Here is a 17,885-nt window from a genome sequence, read left to right on the forward strand (position 1 = left end):
CACCCACCCTGCTCCTGGCAAGGCAAAATGCCAGCAAGAAATATTTTCTCCAGCTTGTGCACCCACAGTTGGCTCCACAACTAGCCTGGGGCTCCTTTTCTTTGTGCGCAACAACTCACCTCACTTTTTCCAGCCAGTATTTTGGGGCAAAGCCAAGGGTGTGTCACATTTGGGGATGCCCCAGGTTGCTTTGCATCCTGCCCTGCTGCAGTGAAGGAGAATACTCAATACTGGAGGGAAGAGAGTTTTCTGGGAGAGATACAGGAGGTCTGGGCTGTGGTTCATGCACCAGTGTCCCCTAGAGCATGGATGTGACTTATTCTAAGTCATCCCATCTGGGAATCTCCCGGTGCTGTGAGACTCACCTGGAAAGGCTTCAAAAAACAAGCATATGGGGAAAACATCACCAAGCAGACAACACAACCACAAAGAGGGCAGCTGAGGGGTGGCAGATCTGTCTGGAGGACCAGGCAGGACCCTTTATATCAGCACTTCCAAGCTATTGCACCCCAGCAGTGATGGAGCAAAGAGAGGCTGCAGCCATAAGGGAACTCACAGACACAGGGAACCCCAGAGATCAGCAGAGCAGCAGTGCTGATGACATCAACACCCCTGAGTCTCTGGCAAATCCATCCCTGAGATTCCCTAGCATCAGAGCAGAAACACTGACACGGAGGAGGTCTCAAAATTAAGCCTGCTTTCTTCTGCTGGGTTTCCCTCCAGTAAGTAGGTCAGTGGAGCATTTCTCCTTTCTCTCCTGTTCTTCACATCAGAGGCATCTCTGAATGAGTGAGGCAGCAGAAGCACACACTGGAAGCTCCCAGGAGCTGGTGAACTCAGCCTGGCCATGGAGGCTGGAGTGCCCAAGGTCTCCCACGAGGGAGAGGAAGCCTTTGAGATGGGGAATGGTGTTTCATGCCTGTGCCTCCAAAGCTGAACGCGACTGCTCGCCAGGAAGGCACCTGGCAGGGAGCCCCAGTGGCTGTGGGCTGCTAGGGTGCTACTGCTGGGTTGTGCCCTTGCACCCACCACTCCCGTGCTGCCCACTGCAACAGGCTGTGCCTGACCCCACCACACAGGAGCCCCCAGCCCTGCAGCACCTGCACCCCCTGTCAGCCCAGCTCCTCCCTGCTGCCAGAGGAACCTGAGCACCTGCACCAGGCCATGGTGCACATGTGCCAGGAAAGATGAGGCCATGCTGCAGATGCCCAGGCCACCAGGTGCCCCTGGGACCACGTGTGGAGGACTGCCTGCACCTGGCAGGATTAAGTACAAGAGGAGCCCTGCCTGGCCCCAGGGCATGCAGGCAGCCCTTTGCTCAGGGCAGGGAGACAAAACCAGGGACACATACTGCACAGGGATGGAAGCCTGCCATGTACCAGACAGCCAGGAGACCCCACTGCCACCTGACAGTGGTGTTCAGATTGGATTTCTAGGGTCTATCTTGCCTCCAGCCATCCCCTCCCCAGCCACATCTTTTTCTTGGGTGTCCAGGGAAGTGCTGTGCTACCACTTTGGTCTGAGCATGCACACACTCTTCCAGCCAGCTCTGCCTAATTAGAACAGCACAGGAAACACATGGGATACTGCTCCAGCTCCCAACACGTCCTGACTGCGTGCGAGGGGCAACAAGGTGTTGGGATGTTTACTAGTAGGAAGTCCTGACCAGTGCAGATGAGTGCTGCTGTTAGTTCCTAGAAGGGTGTTGATAGTTCCAAGAACACTGCTTGTTCCCCTAGCTGTCCCACACTGTCTGTATTCGTGCTTCCACTCACACACTGCTTTCCATTAACCCCAAAGGAGGGTCAGGTCTCCTCTCCTCTGTCACGATCACTCCATGAGGATTTTTTTTTTCCCTTTTGCTTGTTATGTCTCAGGTTTTCCACCCTTGCTACGCCCTGGCCAGCTGGGAAGTACGTGGCTTTTGTTCTACAGGAGCTCAGGTGAGTAATGGCTCAGAAATCAGCAGTGTCATTATTTCAAGGGAAACAGTGAAATGTGTTCCTACCAGGCAGCACGAATGGGCTGCCCAAATTCGTTTCGGGACAGAGGCACAACAGGGCACAGCTGGGTGCGCTGGCTGACTGCAGTGCAGCAGGACCCCCGTGCTGCTTCCATCACACCTGAGTCCCTGGCTCCACCACGCCCCTGCCCTGCTACTCCCTGCCATCCAACATGGGGAAGGAAGTCCCGGCCCCAGTGCCAGGGTGCTCAGCTGCCCAGAAGGGTGGTGCGTTTGGGGTCTTTTCAGCAAACGGCAAAAAGCACCGTTTCTGCAGAGTGACAGCTCGCAGCCAAGCAAGAGCTCCCGTGTCAGGGGAAGCAAACCATCGTGGGCTTCAGGAAGCTTTTAGGATACCCTTGGAACCCCCTAGTCCTTCCCTGGATGCCACCGTTGCAGTGCAGACAGCGAGCACGACCCGGTGGGGCAGAAGCACCGATGAGCGCAGGGAGCCCGAGGAGCTGCTCGGAGCGGGTGATGTGCCGCAGCAGCGCGGGACACCGGACTCAGGGGAGCACCGAGGGACCACCGGGGCACCGTGGGGCACAGCCGAGCCCCGGGCGCGCCCCCGAGCACAGCCACAGCCGCGCTGCCCCCACGCGCGCTCCCGTCCGTCTCCCCTCGGGCCCTGCCCTCTCCCTTCCCGCCCCGCTCCTCACCCCTGCCCATCTCTCTGCGCCCGCCTCCCCTGTGGTCAGCTTCCCCTGCCGTCCCTCTCCCCTCGACTCCCTCCCCTGCCGTCCCTCTCCCCTCGATTCCCTCCCCTCTCTCCTCTCCCCGTGTCGCGCGCTGCCGGTGACGCGCACGCCGTGCCCGCGCCTGCGCGGAGCCTAGCGGCGTCATGGCGGTGCCGGGCGGAGGTGGGCCGGGCCGGGCTGGCCGGGGATGGCTCGGGGCGCGGGTCCTCCCACCCCTCTCCCCCCGGCGGCGGCTCCCCCGGCTCCCCCGGCTCGGCCTCCCCGCTGCAGAGCGCGGCCCGTGCCCTGCGCGGTGTCGTTCCCTTTGCCGGGGCCTGGCCCCGCTTGAGGGCCCGAGGGGTGGCTCCGGGAACGGGCCCGCAGCCCCGGCCGCTCTGTGGGGGCGTCACCGAGGGGCTGCGGGGTGCCGGAGGCCCTGGGAGGGGGCTGAGGGACCTGGGAATTCCCAGCGGCCGGGGCAGTGCCGGTCCCCGTGAGCTGTGTCGCTGGGCAGGGCTCCTGTGCCCCGGGGGAGGCACCGGGCAGCTGCAGGGGGCTGTGGTTCCGTAGTGCCGGCACTGAGCCTCTCCAGCTGCCTGCAGGTGCAAAGGACGACACATTCAACGTGCTGGACCTGGCGGAGTACACCAAGAACCGACCCTGGTGGCGCAAGATCTTCGCCCCCAACTCGGGGTCGAGCGCTGAGAAATACAATGTGGCCACGCAGCTGGTGATCGGAGGGGTCACGGGATGGTAAGATGGGCCGGGGTTGCCCCTGCTGCTCACGACAGGCACTGGCTGGGCCTTTGGGGTCACGCTGACAGGTGCAGGGCCGTCATGTGGCAGTCGTTCCGAGAAGGCAGGTGCTCAGCTCACCCTGCTGTCCCCTGGCATGGTCTGCTGAGCTGTGGGAAGTCTTTAAATGCTGTCTCTAACTTGAAGAACTGAGACTGTCTCCAAGGAAAGAAAACTGCACCAGTCCTTAGTTATTTCTGACTTCTGGCAAAAAGTGGTGCTGTTGAATGAAGACAGGCAAATATGAACCCCTTGAAACAAGGATGCCTTCTACACTGCAAGTGGATGTGTTTCAGGCATCTGCGTTAAAAACCTCCTCCTTGCAGTTCCCAAGGTTTCCTGTCACTTGTGGCTGGGACTGAGTGTGGCTCTATTTGCAGCTTCCTTCCCCACAGCATCGTTTGAGTTGAAAACCTTGTGTAGTCACTGCTTTGCTTCTTGCCATGCCCCTCTTCTTCACCTGGCACCAGAGTAATTATTTAACAGTGTATGACGGAGTTTTGTCTTCTCACAGAAGTGTGAACTGGCTACCTCATATCTTCACTAAGTGTATTCAGAAATGGGTAAAGGCAGGTTGCTGTGTTGTTTGCAATGCTCATAAGGAAACTGTGTTCCAAGTAAAGTGTGGTTTGGGTGGCACAACACACCAGCCCTTTGCTGCATGACCGAGCAGTGGGGTGGTGCTGACTGCAGTTCTGGTGGCTGCAGGAATGTTGAGAGCACATAACCCATTTTGGAAGACCAGTATAGCCTTAGATCACTGCTGTGTGCTTGCTCCAGCATTTTTCTCTTCTGAGAAATTAAAAGGTTAAGTAAGCAGTTGTATACTGCTTACTTTACAAATAGGTAAGAAAGAAGTTTATGATTTGCTCCCCATGCTCTGTCATGGAGCAGCACATGTGCTCCCTAGTTTCCCCTCAGAGATAATACCAGTTAAAAAAACAACACTGAAACCTAAAATCACTTGTTGATTTTGGTGAAATTACAGGTTTTTGGTTATTATTTTGGGAGAAGGATGATATTGAAGAGATAGGAATCAAACTTCAAAAGGCTAAAATGTGACAGCATCAAGTGAAAAGCTATAAAGCATCAATTTTGGCTGGGTGCAAATGCTTCTCTCTGGTTGTACATGAGCTTCTTCTGCTATTTGTCAGGCTGTCTCCAGTCCTGGGTAACTCCTGCCAAAGGCAGCCTTGCCTGTGGGAAGCATTATGAGGGGGGTGTGTGGTGTTTCATTCCCCTGACTGGATCCTGGTTGATTTGTAGGTGCACTGGATTCATCTTCCAGAAAGTTGGAAAGCTGGCAGCGACAGCAGTGGGAGGTGGCTTTTTCCTACTTCAGGTGTGTATGAACAGCAGCCCAGGCTTTCTGAGAGCTGTGCTGCTGGGGACAAAGATCTCTCTAGGAATCACTGCCTGTTGGGACATATGGGGTCAGTCCCCCGCTCTGCCAGGGGTGTTGTGTGGCTGTGAATATCAAAGATCTGTGTGCTCTCCAGGAGACTTGCATGCAACAGCAAAGCAGGGTCAGTGTGCATAAACTCCAGGATTGTCAAAAGGTGCAGATCCACTGAGGATCTGCTACCAAAGGCACAGGAGAGCTGTTACTCCACGGCCACCTGAGTGCCACTTCTGTTTTCCAAGAGCCTTGGCACTGAGGGAAGCTGCTCAGATGTGGACATCTAGCTGGTGCATCCTGCAGCAGGTAGAGCAGCTCTCAGGCCTTGTTCAGCTCTCACCTGTTTGCTCCTCAGGCAGACAGATCTTGTGTGTGACTCATTCTCCCTTGCTCTCCTGGTTTTGCTTGTTCTGCTGAAAGTGAAAAGTTTGCCCATAGCAGAGGGAGTTCCTCAGCTGAACCACCCGGAGCAGATAAAATAGTTTGAGAGGAACGGGCTATTAATAGCAGTGTCCACCCACAGCAGCAGGAGAGCTGCAGGGAGTCCCAACAATATCCATAGCAGTTGTGAGGGGGAGGTGATGCCAGCTTTACATTAGGAAGAGAGGCTGAAGCAGGCTAAGCTGCACTGTGTGCCCAGCTGTTTGGGGATTACTGGAGGAGACAGATGTTGCAAAACAGTTGACACAGCTCCAGGGGTGGTCTTCTGTCCAATTTTTGGCCACTGGACCAGTGTGTGGGAGGTGGCTGTGGTCAGGAAAGTGGGTGGGCAAGGGGGACTGGTTAGCCATGGTCATGCAGGACTTCACTTTAGGAATTTTTTTCTAATCCTCAAAACTCTAGGTTGCAAACCACACAGGATACATCAAAGTGGACTGGAATCTAGTACAACGGGACATGAACAAAGCCAAGCAGCAGCTGAAATTTCACAGCAGTGGTAATAAAATGCCTCCAGAAGTGAAAAGCAGAGTGGATGAGGTAAGACAGCTCTCCCAGGGCAGGTGCTGGAGGGACAGCAGAAAACAGGATTGACACCTGAGTTGTTATGGGTCTTCCATTGTGCAAATAAATACAAGGAGGGACTTCTTGCATGGCAGCAAAACTGGAGAGATGGCAAAAGCTGTGGATGTTGTCTGCCTAGACTTTAGGAAGACACCATTTCCCACAGCATTCTCCTGGAGAAACTGGCTGCTCATGGCTGAGCAGGGTGAAAAACCTGGCACAATTAGGGAGGGGAAGTCATTAAGTAAGGAAGCTTTCCCAAATCTGAACAGTGGCATCTCTCTGAGCATCATTTGCCTTGAAGAACAGCCTGAGGGATTTCTTCTTAGCAGGAGGGTTAGTGTGTGGCCTGATACTGTTGAACACTGTTGTCTCTTCTCTGCTTAGGTGATCATATTTCTGAAGAAGAATGTTATCCTGACTGGAGGGTTTGCTGGAGGATTCCTGCTTGGAATGGCATCCTAGAAGCTGCACTCTCCTCTCATGCCCAACCTCCCCTGCCCTCCTCTACTGCTATCTCTCACTTAGAAGTCAAAGGATGTTGCCAACAGACTCAGTCCCATCTGCTCACAGGTTCCAGCCCTCATTTCTTACAACACTGCTTCTGATTTCCAACTTTTTCTTCTGTCTGGGTTGTTAGCAGGCTGGAGTTGGTCTGAAAGCTTTCAACTCCCAGTGTATCATTATGATTTCCCACCAAATATGCCCAGTCCCAAGTTTTCTGAGGAGTTGCAACTTCATAAAAATGTAGTGGCAGAGAAATCTCTCAAATACGCTTCTTGCAGGTGCTCAGGACTGTTACATGTACCTTTGTCTGCCAGTATATGTGTACAACAGCTGTCAGCTCTTCACTGTTTAGCTTTCAGTATTCCTGCCCTGGTACCTGGAAAACCTCTGCTTCCCTCTGCACAGCGGTGGTCTGTGCAATCCCAAATGTAGTTGACTGTTGTGAGGTGGGTGCAGAAGTGTCAAAGGACAGCCTGAGTTGTGTCCAGGACAGGTGAATAGGGATTTTCCTACACTCCCCCTGTTGTTGCACTGCACATAGATGGCCGTGTGGCTTTCTCTCTGCTGTTAGTCTTCCCCATACTGGAATTGCAGCACTGGCACTGCTGGTGGAAACTGAGCACTGAGGTGGACTCTCCAGGCCCTTTCCTCATCATGTGTTCTGAATGTCACCCAAGTCCTGTGCTGTAGAGCCACCACACTGCTCAGCCTTTGAGGCTCTTCTGCTTCCAGCAGACTTGACCTGGCTGTGTCAGATGGGGACATTTCAGCTATGCCACTTACTGTAAATCACCCTGGGCCTCTGACTGGGGTTTCCATGTCTACCACAACCTTCTCTGGTAATTTTGGCATTGGTGATGCTCTTTGAGCTGTAACCAAGTAGGGCAGGACTGTAGACAAGGAAATGCATCCCTGGTTAGGGTACACTGTACTGGCCCAGGGTCCCTGTTGCCAGCTCTGCTAGAGAAGGGGGATGATGTGAAATCTGGAGTGTGGTCCTTCACCTGTCTGTGAAGAGCACAAATTCCTTTTCCCTGGTCTCTGCAAACAACTGAAATGACAAAACTCTTGTGAAAACCAGCTTGTGCTCATGTGAGAGTGGTTTACTTGCATACTTCTGCTATGTTCCTTTCTTCTTAGTGTTTGCCAAGAAGAGCTGCTTGCTTAATTCCATCAGTTGCAGCCCTTCTCCTGCAGGCAGTCCAGGTGCAGAGCTCAGCTGGTTTTGGACAGTCTGATTCAGTGCAGTTGTGTGCAGTACATACAAACATCCCCCAGAGGTATTCTGTGAGCATGGAGACTTGCTTGACAATGTGGTGATGTCCTCCAGCAGGTGTAGGTAGGAGTTCTTGCCCAGAATATGGGGTTTTATGTGAAAGCTCATCCATCAATGGGAAATGTGGTAGGGAAGAAGACACTCCTGGGTGGTTGGTTTGCAGCACCTGGCTTGGCAGCTGCACCCCATTTCCAGTGCAGTGCCAAGATTTTGTGATCTCAGTATGGCTGGAAGTGGGATATTCCCCGAGAGCTGCTGGCAGAGCTGGAATGGTGGTTTCTTCCACCAGAGGGTTTGGAACGAGCACTTGCAGTTGTTAATTTTGCTTCAGCTCTGTTGATTGAAGTGTCAGCATAGCACCATATTTATTGTGCTGAGGTTTTCCTCACCTTCAGGATCTGAAAAGAGGCTGCAGGTAATCAAGAGACAGAAGTTGGTGGTTTTGCTCCTGTCCTGCCATAGGTGGCCAAGGACAATGAAGGAGCAGCTGGGCTCACATCCTTTTAAACAGAGGGCTTCCTATAGGCCATCCTGACCTGTAGGAGTGATGGGATGCAGCAAATAGGTCTCCTGCAAATTGGTGTTTGGCAGTGGAGTGACAGATAATGGTGGTGGGTTTTTGGGGTTTGGTTTGTTTTTCTGTAGGATCTGCTGATGTGAACATGCATAAATTGATACATTAGTCTTGCAGGGTATCTCTTGTTCCTGTAGGACAACAGCATTGCTGCTCTTTGGCTGGGTGTGCTGCATAACACAACAACTTCTGAGATGCACAGATCTCCACAAAGCCTTCTCCAACAACAAATCTCAAAGCAAATAATTAACAGACCTTAGGGATGTTTTTCAGGCTCAAGTAAGTCACTACTTCTGCCCAGCCTAGCAGGGTGCGTTCTGCTCAAGTCCCAGTTTGCTGCTACAGAGAGAAATGGCCCAGAGAGGGAGCTAAAATGCCTCTGTTGCTGCTGGAAGGGGAAACAAATAACAGATTCAGGTTGAGTTTGCTATGAATGTATGCTGGGAATGGACAAGGACATCAAGATGTGGCAAATTTTTCTGCTGTGCTGGTGTTGGGCTCGTGGCTTGCACTGTTTGATGCTGTGGGTCCACACTGGAAGCTTTGATACTGAATCAGCCTCTGTGGGGATGCATTCTTATTGCTACAGGTGCCAAGATGAGGTGTCCCTTCCCCTCCCCACTCCTACTCATTTTAGTCTTGTTTCAACAACTTCAGACATCTGTTACACTATGAGAATATTTCAAACACATTAGGCTTTTTAAGTGGTTTTATATATTGTATGTAAATGCTTGTTGAAGTGATATTTTATTAAACAGTTTTGCTCTAAATGCTTCTCTGTGTGAGGTCTGTTGGCTTCCTGGGAACCAGCATGTTCCTGTCTCACTGTGACTCTGGGGAGCACCTACAGCCAGTCCAGCAGCAGGAGTGCAGCAGGTAGCACTTGGGGACATGGGTTAGTGGTCAGCTTGGCAGTGCTGGGGGACTGGTGGGACTTGGGGATCTTAGAGGTCTTTTCCAGCCTAAACAGCACCAGCATCCCCTCATACATGCAGGTAACCATGGACTGCCTTAATAAATCCCTCTCCCTGATCATCCTGGCACTAATCACCCACATTCCCAAGAAGTGGTGTGCTTCTAGGGCAGGAGGTGGTTCTGTTGCCAGCCTAGGTTGCCTCTGCTGAGCAAATTTGTTCCACCCAACTGCAAATGGGCATGGAGACAAAGCTATTTCATAGATGCAACAGAACCCTAAGTAAATAATTTTTATCATCTATTAGTGACTTTCCACTGTCCCTGCTCAGATAGGGCAAAAGAAAAATGATCTACTTGTCAGTGTTTGAGGTGGTTCATAACATTGTCATCACTTTTCCCTGCTTTTCAAGGACACTAAACCCCCTGCTTTGTCCTTAAGAACTTTTTCGGTGGGGGGGGGGAGGGCAGTGGGAGGGGAGGACAAGCCCTAAATTATTCTGATCTTCAGCCCCAGTTATAAAAATATCAAGCAGCTTCTATTTAAACATGCTGATCTCACATGTGGCTCTGGGCTGCGAATGGCAGCCAAGCTGCCCATCTTGCAGCTCAACAAACAACCCAACAGACACCATAATTTGTTCCAGTCGTTTATTTTGTACCATGGTATTTCAGAGCAGTGAATACAGATGGTTTGCTCTTCTAGGCTTCAATACACACAACTATTGTGCCTAGACCTCAGTGGTCTGTTTATAGAAGCTCTATTTCATAAGTAAGTTGTACTTGCTCACAGCACAAAAGTCCTTTACGGCTAGATCTAATTACAGAGTTAGGGCTAGTGGGTTGGGAGACTGATATTTGGGTGCCTGGACTCCTGCTACAGGGGGGACAGCGAGACAGGCAGCTCTGAAGGGTGGTGCAGGAACCTGTCTATGAGCTCTTCCAACAGGTTACAGGAAATTCTGCTGCTTGGGAGAGAGCTTCTGGAAAGCCATCTCTCCTGGGGTCCAGACACAGCCGGCTTGAGAGTGAGTCTGGAATGCTGTGTGGAAAACAACTGCCTACAACTGCTTGTTCAGTAAGCAGCACCTAAGTCAGTTCTTGGATCTAGCCCAGGGCTCTGTGACAGGCCTTTGGGTATCAGCAGGTTTAACCAGACTTGGATTCATAACATATTGCTTAAAGGTGCTCCATTAGACATAAATTTATAAATTTTGTATCAACAGTCAGATCTTTCAAAGGAATATTGCTTTTTTAAAAAAATACTCTATCCCTGTAGCAATCCCTGAAATAATGTTCCTGTAACATCTGTCATGCAAATAGCAGCGTGTAGGCAATTCAAATATAAAATAAACAGCTCTGCCCAGTGGAAAAGGGAGGCACTTAGGCAAAGTGACTTGTAGTCACTCATGATCTACACAAGACTTAGGAACAATCATCAGACCTGATTCCCATTCTTGAGCTTGAACCACTGGACAGGCAAATGTTGGCTGGAACTACTGCGTGGTGGCAGCAATACCTTTGTTGTGTTAAGATGGACTTGTTTCATGTTTAAACTCACTCTTCTGAGCTCATTTCCTGTACCTCTCGCTCCAGAAGCCAGAATAACTTGGTTCCAATTCTCCATTTTGAAAGCAAGGATGGATTAGAGTAAGGTAAGCATCCTAAAAACATCAAGTTGACATTTCACAGGTGTGATGCAGAGGCAACATATATGATGTTTTCGTACAGAAAATAAAGTTTGTTAACCAGGCCATTGGTTGGTACTGTGTTATACTTTTTGGTGTGCTGAACGGTGTGTTCTAGTAGCAATCTGGCTTTTCTGAAAGTCTGAAGAAGGCTTGAAAAAACACACACGAGCTCTGCAGGTGAGTCCATGCTCCAGCACCTGCTGGAGCTGCATTGTGTTACTGAGGTGGTGGGGAAATTCCTTCTGCAATCAACTTAACCTTTTCTCTCTCCCTTTCTTCTCTCTCAAACCCTGAACAACAGATGGATCTGCCCTTGGTGTACCGGGCACAGCATTTCCGCATTTCCTGAAGCACAGCTTCACACTTGGACTCCATGTAGTTGTTCGCTGGAAAAGAAGGAGGAGACACCAGGTCTGCAGAGAGGAACAGGCTTTTTTCCCTGAGGGAGCACACAGAGATCACCACCGAGAAAACAGTTGAGGTGATTTCTGTCAGCTGGCAGCCCAGGAGGCATGGCAAGCCCTTGGGGAGGAGAGCTGATCCCTCTCTGCCATAAGCTGCAGTTGAGTGCTCCAAGGCTCTCCTAACTGCACCTCTGCCCTAGGAGTTTTGTTTCTAAAACTGTGGCTACATACAGGCACACCCTGTTACCTGTCAAGGATGCATTCCTGAAAAGGCACAATGGTTAGTCACACAGAAGAGATTGACAGTGGGCATTCAGTCTCACAGAGGAAGCAGCAAGATCTGTTGGAACAATGACTTTTGAAAAGTCAGCATCTCCCAAAGGTCTGGCTCCCACTGTACATCCTCCACACTGGGTACAGTGACTGTGCACTCCTCAGTTAAGGCTCTGTACATTAATTTTTAAAGAGGAAAATTGCTTTGCTCTCTGTCAACTCAGCTGCTTCATCTGTGCACGTCAGACAACTCCATAGCAGCACTCCAAAATGACAGCTCAGGCAGAGTGACAGTGCAGTGTGCATGCAGCAAAGAGCTTTTCTGCCAACACTTAACCATTCAGATCAACGCTGTACACAAACCTACACAGGCAAAACACTAGGAATAACCTCCATGAATATTATAAAAAGAGTATTGTTTCAGATGGGACCAAGACAGGCTCAACCATAAGCTTTTATGTGCAGTAGTACAGGGAGAGAAGGTAATCCTTTGTGGGAGAATATTCCAAACCATGAAGACAGTAAAAGGTAGTCTCTAGACAAATGCTGGGGACATGAAGACCATCTCATACCTCGAGGACAGATCACCTAACCTGCTCCTGACAGACTTGTCTGAACTGTTCTTAAAACACCTCTGGAGCAGCTCTGCAGTCTTCTCATACACTCCACCTACTCCCTCACTAACCATGCTGTAAGAGAGCTTATTATAATGTCTAGCTCTTCCTGCCCACAGCTGAGTCCCAAAAATATACCTGGGATCTCACTGCCAGCATGGAGAACACTCCAAGCACATTATTGTAACTAATGCTCTGTTTTATACTAATGATGTCTCATTATTTACAATTAAGCACAAGGTAATTCTAGTAAAATCAGACATTATAATTTTGTTTGCTTTGCAACCAGGTGATGCTAATGTGCTTCCTTATCAAGGTGAAAGGTCAACAAGGTTAAGTTAAAAGAATTAAGTCCCATCAGAAATGAAGACACCAAAGACAAAATGACACTTGGTACCTTGCAAGCATTTCTGTATTTCACAGGCTTGTTTCTGGCAGGGATCCTTCCGGGACATGTTGAGGAACTAAAATGATAGGAAAATGTTACTGTAGATCAAGGTGCTTTTCAGAGGGTGGGGGAAAGACAACATCCTACAGCCACATCTTTCAAGAGCTCCCAATTTCCCCCACTGTCACCATTCAGAAAACATCTATTGCTGCTTGCAGATTCCTGCCAACATACACAAGAACACTCTGTGTCTGGCTAAAAGATGACGATGGGGACAATGAATATGGGAAGTTTTATGTTACTAAGTTTAAAAGCCTTTCTCTTTGCTCTAGTCAAAACATGTCCTTTTCCACTTGGATGTACAAAGATTCCTGAAAAGATTCAAATTAACATGGCTGACTAAGTTTTACAGTTTTCTACCCCTAGACCTTATTTATGTGAAATCCACCTGTGTGAGCTCTACGCAACCAAGGATTTGGTGTTAAGTCATGGAACTGCAACTGGAGAAGGCATTTAGAAAAAACACAACCAAACAACTCAGTTGTGTACAACCCACAGAGCCAACAAAGAGGGCTTTTTTTTTCATTTTGTTCCAGGAGAAAGTCTCTTGGAAATCCTCTCCCTCTATCAAAAAAAACCCTCAACCAGATTGGAGGACAGCTCCATTTTGTTCAAATCCACAGGAAACAGGATTTCAGACACTCAATTTGACTTCCAGCAGCTGGGACACCTGTAACTGTGTCACTGTAAGATCAAAAGCCAAGCAAAAGCTGGTGATAGCAGTAGTTGAACAGGAGACCTCTCAGGAAAGCACCACTGTCACCAAAAGCAGTGGGGAGACTGAACCCTCTGAGACCCAGTTCAGCCTCCGCTCAGAGCTGAGCTGCTGCCTTTCCAGTTTCTGACAAGTCACCAGCCCACAGCACTTTTCAGTATCACTGGGGCATTATTTCCAGCATCCTGGCAAAATTCCACCTGGGGCAATTACATTCTGCCTACCTAGAACGCCCCCTGATGTTTCACTTGGTCACAATACTCCTCTTCACTGCCTGTCCTAAACTCTTGTGTGATGTTGCTGTGTGTTGTTTAACTGCTTCCACCTCAGAGGTGGCTGCATTTCAGTGGAGAGAGAACCTTTTATTGTACAAAATAGACAATGGCATCTTCCTAGAGCCAGTGCTCCTGAAAGACAAAAATTCATATTAAAGAAAGTCTGGGAGTAAACAGTGCACAGTACAAAGCAGGGGGAATGTCTGCACATACCAGATTAATCCCCAGGCACGAGTTTAAGCAGCAGTTCTTCAACACCACCAAGCTGTAAGTGACAAGGAAAAGTTCAATACGTCTACAGTTACTGTGGTTGAGCTAATGGACTTCAACAAAATAACAGTCCTTTGCCGTCCCTCAGGGATCTCAAACGACTTCACAAACAGGCATGACTATGGTCTATTGTTGCCACCATCCTTACCATGAGATGGTGCTCTATCTCCCAAACGCGAGAGTTACTATCCCTGTACTGCTCACCCTGGGACAGCTGCCACATGTGAGGCAGCCGGGATGGGGGGAGCTGGCTGGGTCGCAGCGCCTCACCCAGGGGAACCTGAACTCTTTGGATCCGAGCCCTCAGCATACCTTCCTCCTGGGGGAAAGTAACAAACAGAGCAGGCAGTTACTGGCAGTGCAGCAGAGGCACCTGAAACAGCAATGCTACAACCACGGGGAAGCTCAAAGCACACACTTGCCTCTTCTGCAGCCACGAGCCAGGTTTTGCGGTGCTCATCGCAGTAAACCCCCACGCGCCGCACCCAGAGCCGCACGGGAGGAGCGCCAGCCTCCCCTCCCTCTGCCATCCCTCGGGCACCTCCGCAGCTCAGGTGGACGGCATCGGCCCGCAGGGTGCACACGTGGCCTCTTTAGCTCTGAGCACATTCACGGAGAGAGCTCCTGGAGCTGGCAGACAGGCGGTGTCTGACTTGTTGGATGAGATGCTACGGCGGAAATGTCCCTAAAAGTCAGCTCGGGAGGCTGAGGTGGTGCCTAAGCCAGCGGAAACGTCAGGCCAAGTCGTACACTGGGATACGCGTGCTGGGTGGCATTGGTAAGGCATTCTGGGGCAAAAGGTGCTATTGGTATGAAGTTAAACCCTGTGAGTATTGGCTTTGCTCATTCCACTAACAGTCCTAGTAACAGTCCTTGTGCAAAACGGGGGGAGAAAAAAGTGGCGGTCTAAATCCCAAAAGCAAAACTCGTGACGGGAAGTGAGGTGAGTTTAACAAGAACGAAGATCACTCTGGAGACAAAGCATGGATCTCGGTGTGCAGGACTCTCCTCTTTGGAGCTCGCAGAGCTGTCGGGGTGCAGGGTCCTTTGTCTCATCTCTCAGGGGTGGCAGCACTGTCCATTCACATTCAAACTCCTCGGGAGCAGCTCTCAGGACTGCGTCGCTCAGCTTTTGGCTGGTCACAGAGAGCCACCAATACCAGCAGGGGCAGAGCAGCTTGAGGCATTGAGGTGGTTTCTGCTACTGTAACTTTTGTTTAGCAGCACTTTTATCTGTGTGCCAGTTAGGTCAAGCTGAGCCATTAGCAAATGGAGGTCAGGGGAAATGATTCTCTTTGAACCCTAGAAGAGGTAATCAAAATGGTACAGACAGTCTTCATCCTTTATCTAGGTGTAAAGTAGAACAAAGTTAAGCTGTAACACATACAACATCCTCCTGCTATGAAGCAGATGCAACAATCCTTATCCCAGTGAAACACAGTGGTCTTCTGAAAACTTGTAAGGTTATAAGGCATATTTCAAACAGGAGCAAGGAAAATCTGGGTACAAAATAAAGGAGGGAAAGTCAGGGAGAGAAAAAAAATACATTGTTATACATTGGGGTACATATGTAACAGAAATACTCTTCCATGATGCTTTCCATATCTTACATCAGTATTTCTCTACCTTTTTGAGCCAAAGGAGCATTCAGCCTTTTTGAGAACAAAACACCAACCACGGATCAGCCTGAACAGCACTGTTACAAAGAAAACTTTGAGTGTTCTTTTATTACTTCTTTTTTTCTCCCATTCTGTTTGTTTCCTTGCTTGATGTGTGGGGATGTGTATGTGCCCTATACAAAGCACCACCGTTCTGACAGCCATCCTGTGATGAAGGACAGGCATTCCAAGGAATGCCCCACCAGCTGGATCACTGGCATTTAGAGGAATGTGACAGCAGTCTGACAAGCCTTACAAGGCCTTCAGGAATTAGGGTTAAGGGGACATTTCTGTAATTCTTTTCCTTTCTGCTTTACCCTAAGCCACTTTACAAATTTAAACCCCTGTGTGGAAATCACTCTGCCCAACAGTGAAATGCAGCACTTGCCACTGCTTATTTCCAGTCAGCTGAATGTAATCACCCCAGGTGGAATTCGGCCAGGATACTCTCCTGCTCTGCAGTAAACTAAAAATTCCATTGTGACCAAAAATGCTCAAGAATTTGCTTTTATTCCACTCAAAGCTGGAATTTCTACAGCACATCATCCCCAGAACCAGGAGGCTCAAGACTGGCTCCAGTAACAGAAAAATATTTCTCAGTAAGTGAACTGTGTTTCCTACTGTAAGTAAACTCTCCTGGAAGGTCTCCTATCCAAATACTGACCTGGTTCCAGCTGGCTGAACTACAAGTAGGAGGACTAAAGCACAACATGCATGTTTGTGTTCACTGTGTGTGGAGATGGCAGCGATGACAGATCCAGTACCAACAGAACAAGGTCTTGTGCAGAGGACACTGTGCAGAATGGGCAGAGGTTAACGTGTGTTTTCACCCTTTGCCCCAAGCTTCCCCAGAACTGCAAAGTTCAAAGGCCCAGTCTGGCCTGTGGATGTGCCCAGTTAGCAACACATAGAAAATCCTGAGGTCAGGCAAAACCGTCGATTGGGTTTGAGGTGGGACAGGAATTGGGTTTGAGGTGGGACAGGTCTGTCTGCAGCACCCAAACACACCACAGAAACAGGAGATTGCACAAGCACACGCTCAGACAGTGCACCTGAAAACACACACAGTGCCTATTTCTGCAGGTTTGATCAGAAAGCAGTGACAAAGCCTGAAGGAAGACACAGGCGGAAGGAGAAGAGAGCTTACTTATATTTTAAACAAGTTTTAAACCTGAATTCTGACACTGCTTGCTTTGTAATCAAAAAAAACACCACATCCAACAAAAACCCCAATAGCTTAAATTTGCAGGATTGCAGCATCATCCTTTGAGACTTTAACATTCCCACCAACATAACTGTAGAAGGCTGAGCTGTTCAAAGCATTGTTTTGGGGAAATTCAAAGCCCAGTTCCCACAGACAGGAATAACTCTGGCAGATGTTCTGTCCATCTTAGCAACAATCTTAGAAGTCTAATGCTGTTCTGGGACCTGGACGGATTTCTGAGCCATGGATAAATGTGAAAATGGCCAGGAGAAGGAATGCAGCTTATAGTGACAACAATTTATTTGGTTTTAAATTGGGTACATTAAAATATTTAATGGAAACAGTGACAGAAATTACTCCAGATGCTGCTTGGACCACCCCAGAGCTGGAGTTCAGTGTGCTGAACAACCTCCACCCTTTATCACCTTCTGTTCTAAAAAGCCACTGGAAGTTCAACTGCCATTTAGGCACCAAGGAAAAGTGCTGCTGAGGCCTAGCAGTGCTGTGCTGACACAGTTACAGTCCCCAGCGCAAGGCTGGCCTGCACACCTCAGAGCTACAAGGGTACTGAGCCTTCCTGCAAAACCCAGCCCGGCTCTGGCAACAACTCAGGGATCTGATGATCTGATGACTTAAGGGCAAGTGGAGACACTCTAAAGCTTCTTCTTGGGGGGTTGGACTCTACTCTGCCTGGAGCAAGCCCCTCTGACTCCACGCTCCGCTCTGCCCGACCTACTGAGGGGTAGCAGATGCTCACCGACCAGCCGGGCTGTCCAGCAGCGTGGGGAGGGCAGGCCGAGCTTTGGTGGGATCTAAAAAAACAGGAAGACAAAAAGATGGACATAATGCGGGGGGAGCCACGCAGCGGGGCGGCGAGGGCGAGGGGAGGGGTGCGGGAGCCGGGCGGAGGAGCGGGAGCGCGGGCGGTGCGGCCGAGCCGGGCACAGGGCTGCGGGGAGGGGGTGTGGTGCGGGCGTGGGGCCGGACCGGCCATGGCGGGGCGGGCGGCGCAGCCGCGGGACGAGAACGCAGCACATCGCCACAGCCAGCGCGTCCCCCCGGGCCGGGGCGGTGCGGGCGGCCCCGGCTAGAGGCGAGAGGCGGCCTGAGGCGGGCGGGCCGGGCCCGCCATGACCTACCTGCACCCGCGCCGTGACCGCCGCGCCGCGTGCGCCGCGCAAAGCCTTCC

At 50.4% G+C, this 17,885-nt stretch overlaps 3 protein-coding genes across 6 annotated transcripts; 1 reads left to right on the forward strand and 2 right to left on the reverse strand.

The window, feature by feature from the left end:
- The first annotated feature begins 2,726 nt into the window (after nucleotides 1–2,726).
- On the forward strand, nucleotides 2,727–9,002 carry FUNDC2 (FUN14 domain containing 2). Its single transcript, XM_085060185.1, has 5 exons — nucleotides 2,727–2,862; nucleotides 3,282–3,432; nucleotides 4,741–4,816; nucleotides 5,717–5,851; nucleotides 6,263–9,002. Exons 1-5 carry the CDS (start codon nucleotides 2,844–2,846, stop codon nucleotides 6,338–6,340), a joined length of 459 nt encoding a protein of 152 aa, XP_084916311.1. The 5' UTR covers nucleotides 2,727–2,843; the 3' UTR covers nucleotides 6,341–9,002.
- A 779-nt stretch (nucleotides 9,003–9,781) lies between these two features.
- CMC4 (C-X9-C motif containing 4) lies at nucleotides 9,782–17,778 on the reverse strand. Of its 3 annotated transcripts, none has more exons than XM_085060181.1 (3): nucleotides 17,454–17,778; nucleotides 12,524–12,590; nucleotides 9,782–11,221 (listed from the first exon to the last, which is right to left on the reverse strand). In XM_085060181.1, the coding sequence occupies exons 1-3, from the start codon at nucleotides 17,688–17,690 to the stop codon at nucleotides 11,052–11,054; spliced, it is 474 nt and encodes a 157-aa protein (XP_084916307.1). In that variant the 5' UTR covers nucleotides 17,691–17,778; the 3' UTR covers nucleotides 9,782–11,051. The 3 variants fall into 3 exon arrangements, with proteins under 3 accessions (XP_084916307.1, XP_084916308.1, XP_084916309.1); XM_085060182.1 differs by lacking the exon at nucleotides 17,454–17,778 and adding an exon at nucleotides 16,157–16,277; XM_085060183.1 differs by lacking the exon at nucleotides 17,454–17,778 and adding an exon at nucleotides 13,514–13,589.
- MTCP1 (mature T cell proliferation 1) lies at nucleotides 12,521–14,390 on the reverse strand. 2 transcript variants are annotated; one of them, XR_014852189.1, is made up of 5 exons: nucleotides 14,257–14,390; nucleotides 13,983–14,153; nucleotides 13,778–13,829; nucleotides 13,514–13,696; nucleotides 12,521–12,590 (listed from the first exon to the last, which is right to left on the reverse strand). XR_014852189.1 is itself a non-coding variant. In XM_085060186.1 (4 exons), the coding sequence occupies exons 1-3, from the start codon at nucleotides 14,362–14,364 to the stop codon at nucleotides 13,782–13,784; spliced, it is 327 nt and encodes a 108-aa protein (XP_084916312.1). In that variant the 5' UTR covers nucleotides 14,365–14,390; the 3' UTR covers nucleotides 12,550–12,590; nucleotides 13,778–13,781. The 2 variants fall into 2 exon arrangements, 1 of the variants encoding a protein (XP_084916312.1); XM_085060186.1 differs by lacking the exon at nucleotides 13,514–13,696 and having other exon boundaries at nucleotides 12,550–12,590.
- Nucleotides 17,779–17,885: the final 107 nt, after the last annotated feature.

This window comes from Lichenostomus cassidix, chromosome 4A, assembly GCF_008360975.1.
Source record: "Lichenostomus cassidix isolate B80296 chromosome 4A, HeHo_3.0, whole genome shotgun sequence".
Lineage (NCBI taxonomy): Eukaryota > Metazoa > Chordata > Aves > Passeriformes > Meliphagidae > Lichenostomus > Lichenostomus cassidix.

Bases quoted from the DNA above. Each gene is read 5' to 3' on its own strand.
- FUNDC2 (XM_085060185.1), top strand. The intron at 4,817-5,716 runs GTGTGTATGAAC...TCAAAACTCTAG, and splicing joins GTGGCTTTTTCCTACTTCAG to GTTGCAAACCACACAGGATA. The intron at 5,852-6,262 runs GTAAGACAGCTC...TTCTCTGCTTAG, and splicing joins TGAAAAGCAGAGTGGATGAG to GTGATCATATTTCTGAAGAA.
- MTCP1 (XM_085060186.1), bottom strand. From the start codon at position 14,364: ATGGCAGAGGGAGGGGAGGCTGGCGCTCCTCCCGTGCGGCTCTGGGTG. The intron at 14,154-14,256 runs GCAAGTGTGTGC...ACTTTCCCCCAG, and splicing joins GGCTCGTGGCTGCAGAAGAG to GAGGAAGGTATGCTGAGGGC. The intron at 13,830-13,982 runs GTAAGGATGGTG...TGTCACTTACAG, and splicing joins AGATAGAGCACCATCTCATG to CTTGGTGGTGTTGAAGAACT.
- CMC4 (XM_085060181.1), bottom strand. From the start codon at position 17,690: ATGGCCGGTCCGGCCCCACGCCCGCACCACACCCCCTCCCCGCAGCCC. The intron at 12,591-17,453 runs GTGAGCATCTGC...CTATCATTTTAG, and splicing joins CTGGACAGCCCGGCTGGTCG to TTCCTCAACATGTCCCGGAA. The intron at 11,222-12,523 runs GTACCAAGTGTC...CTTCTTTTCCAG, and splicing joins AATACAGAAATGCTTGCAAG to CGAACAACTACATGGAGTCC.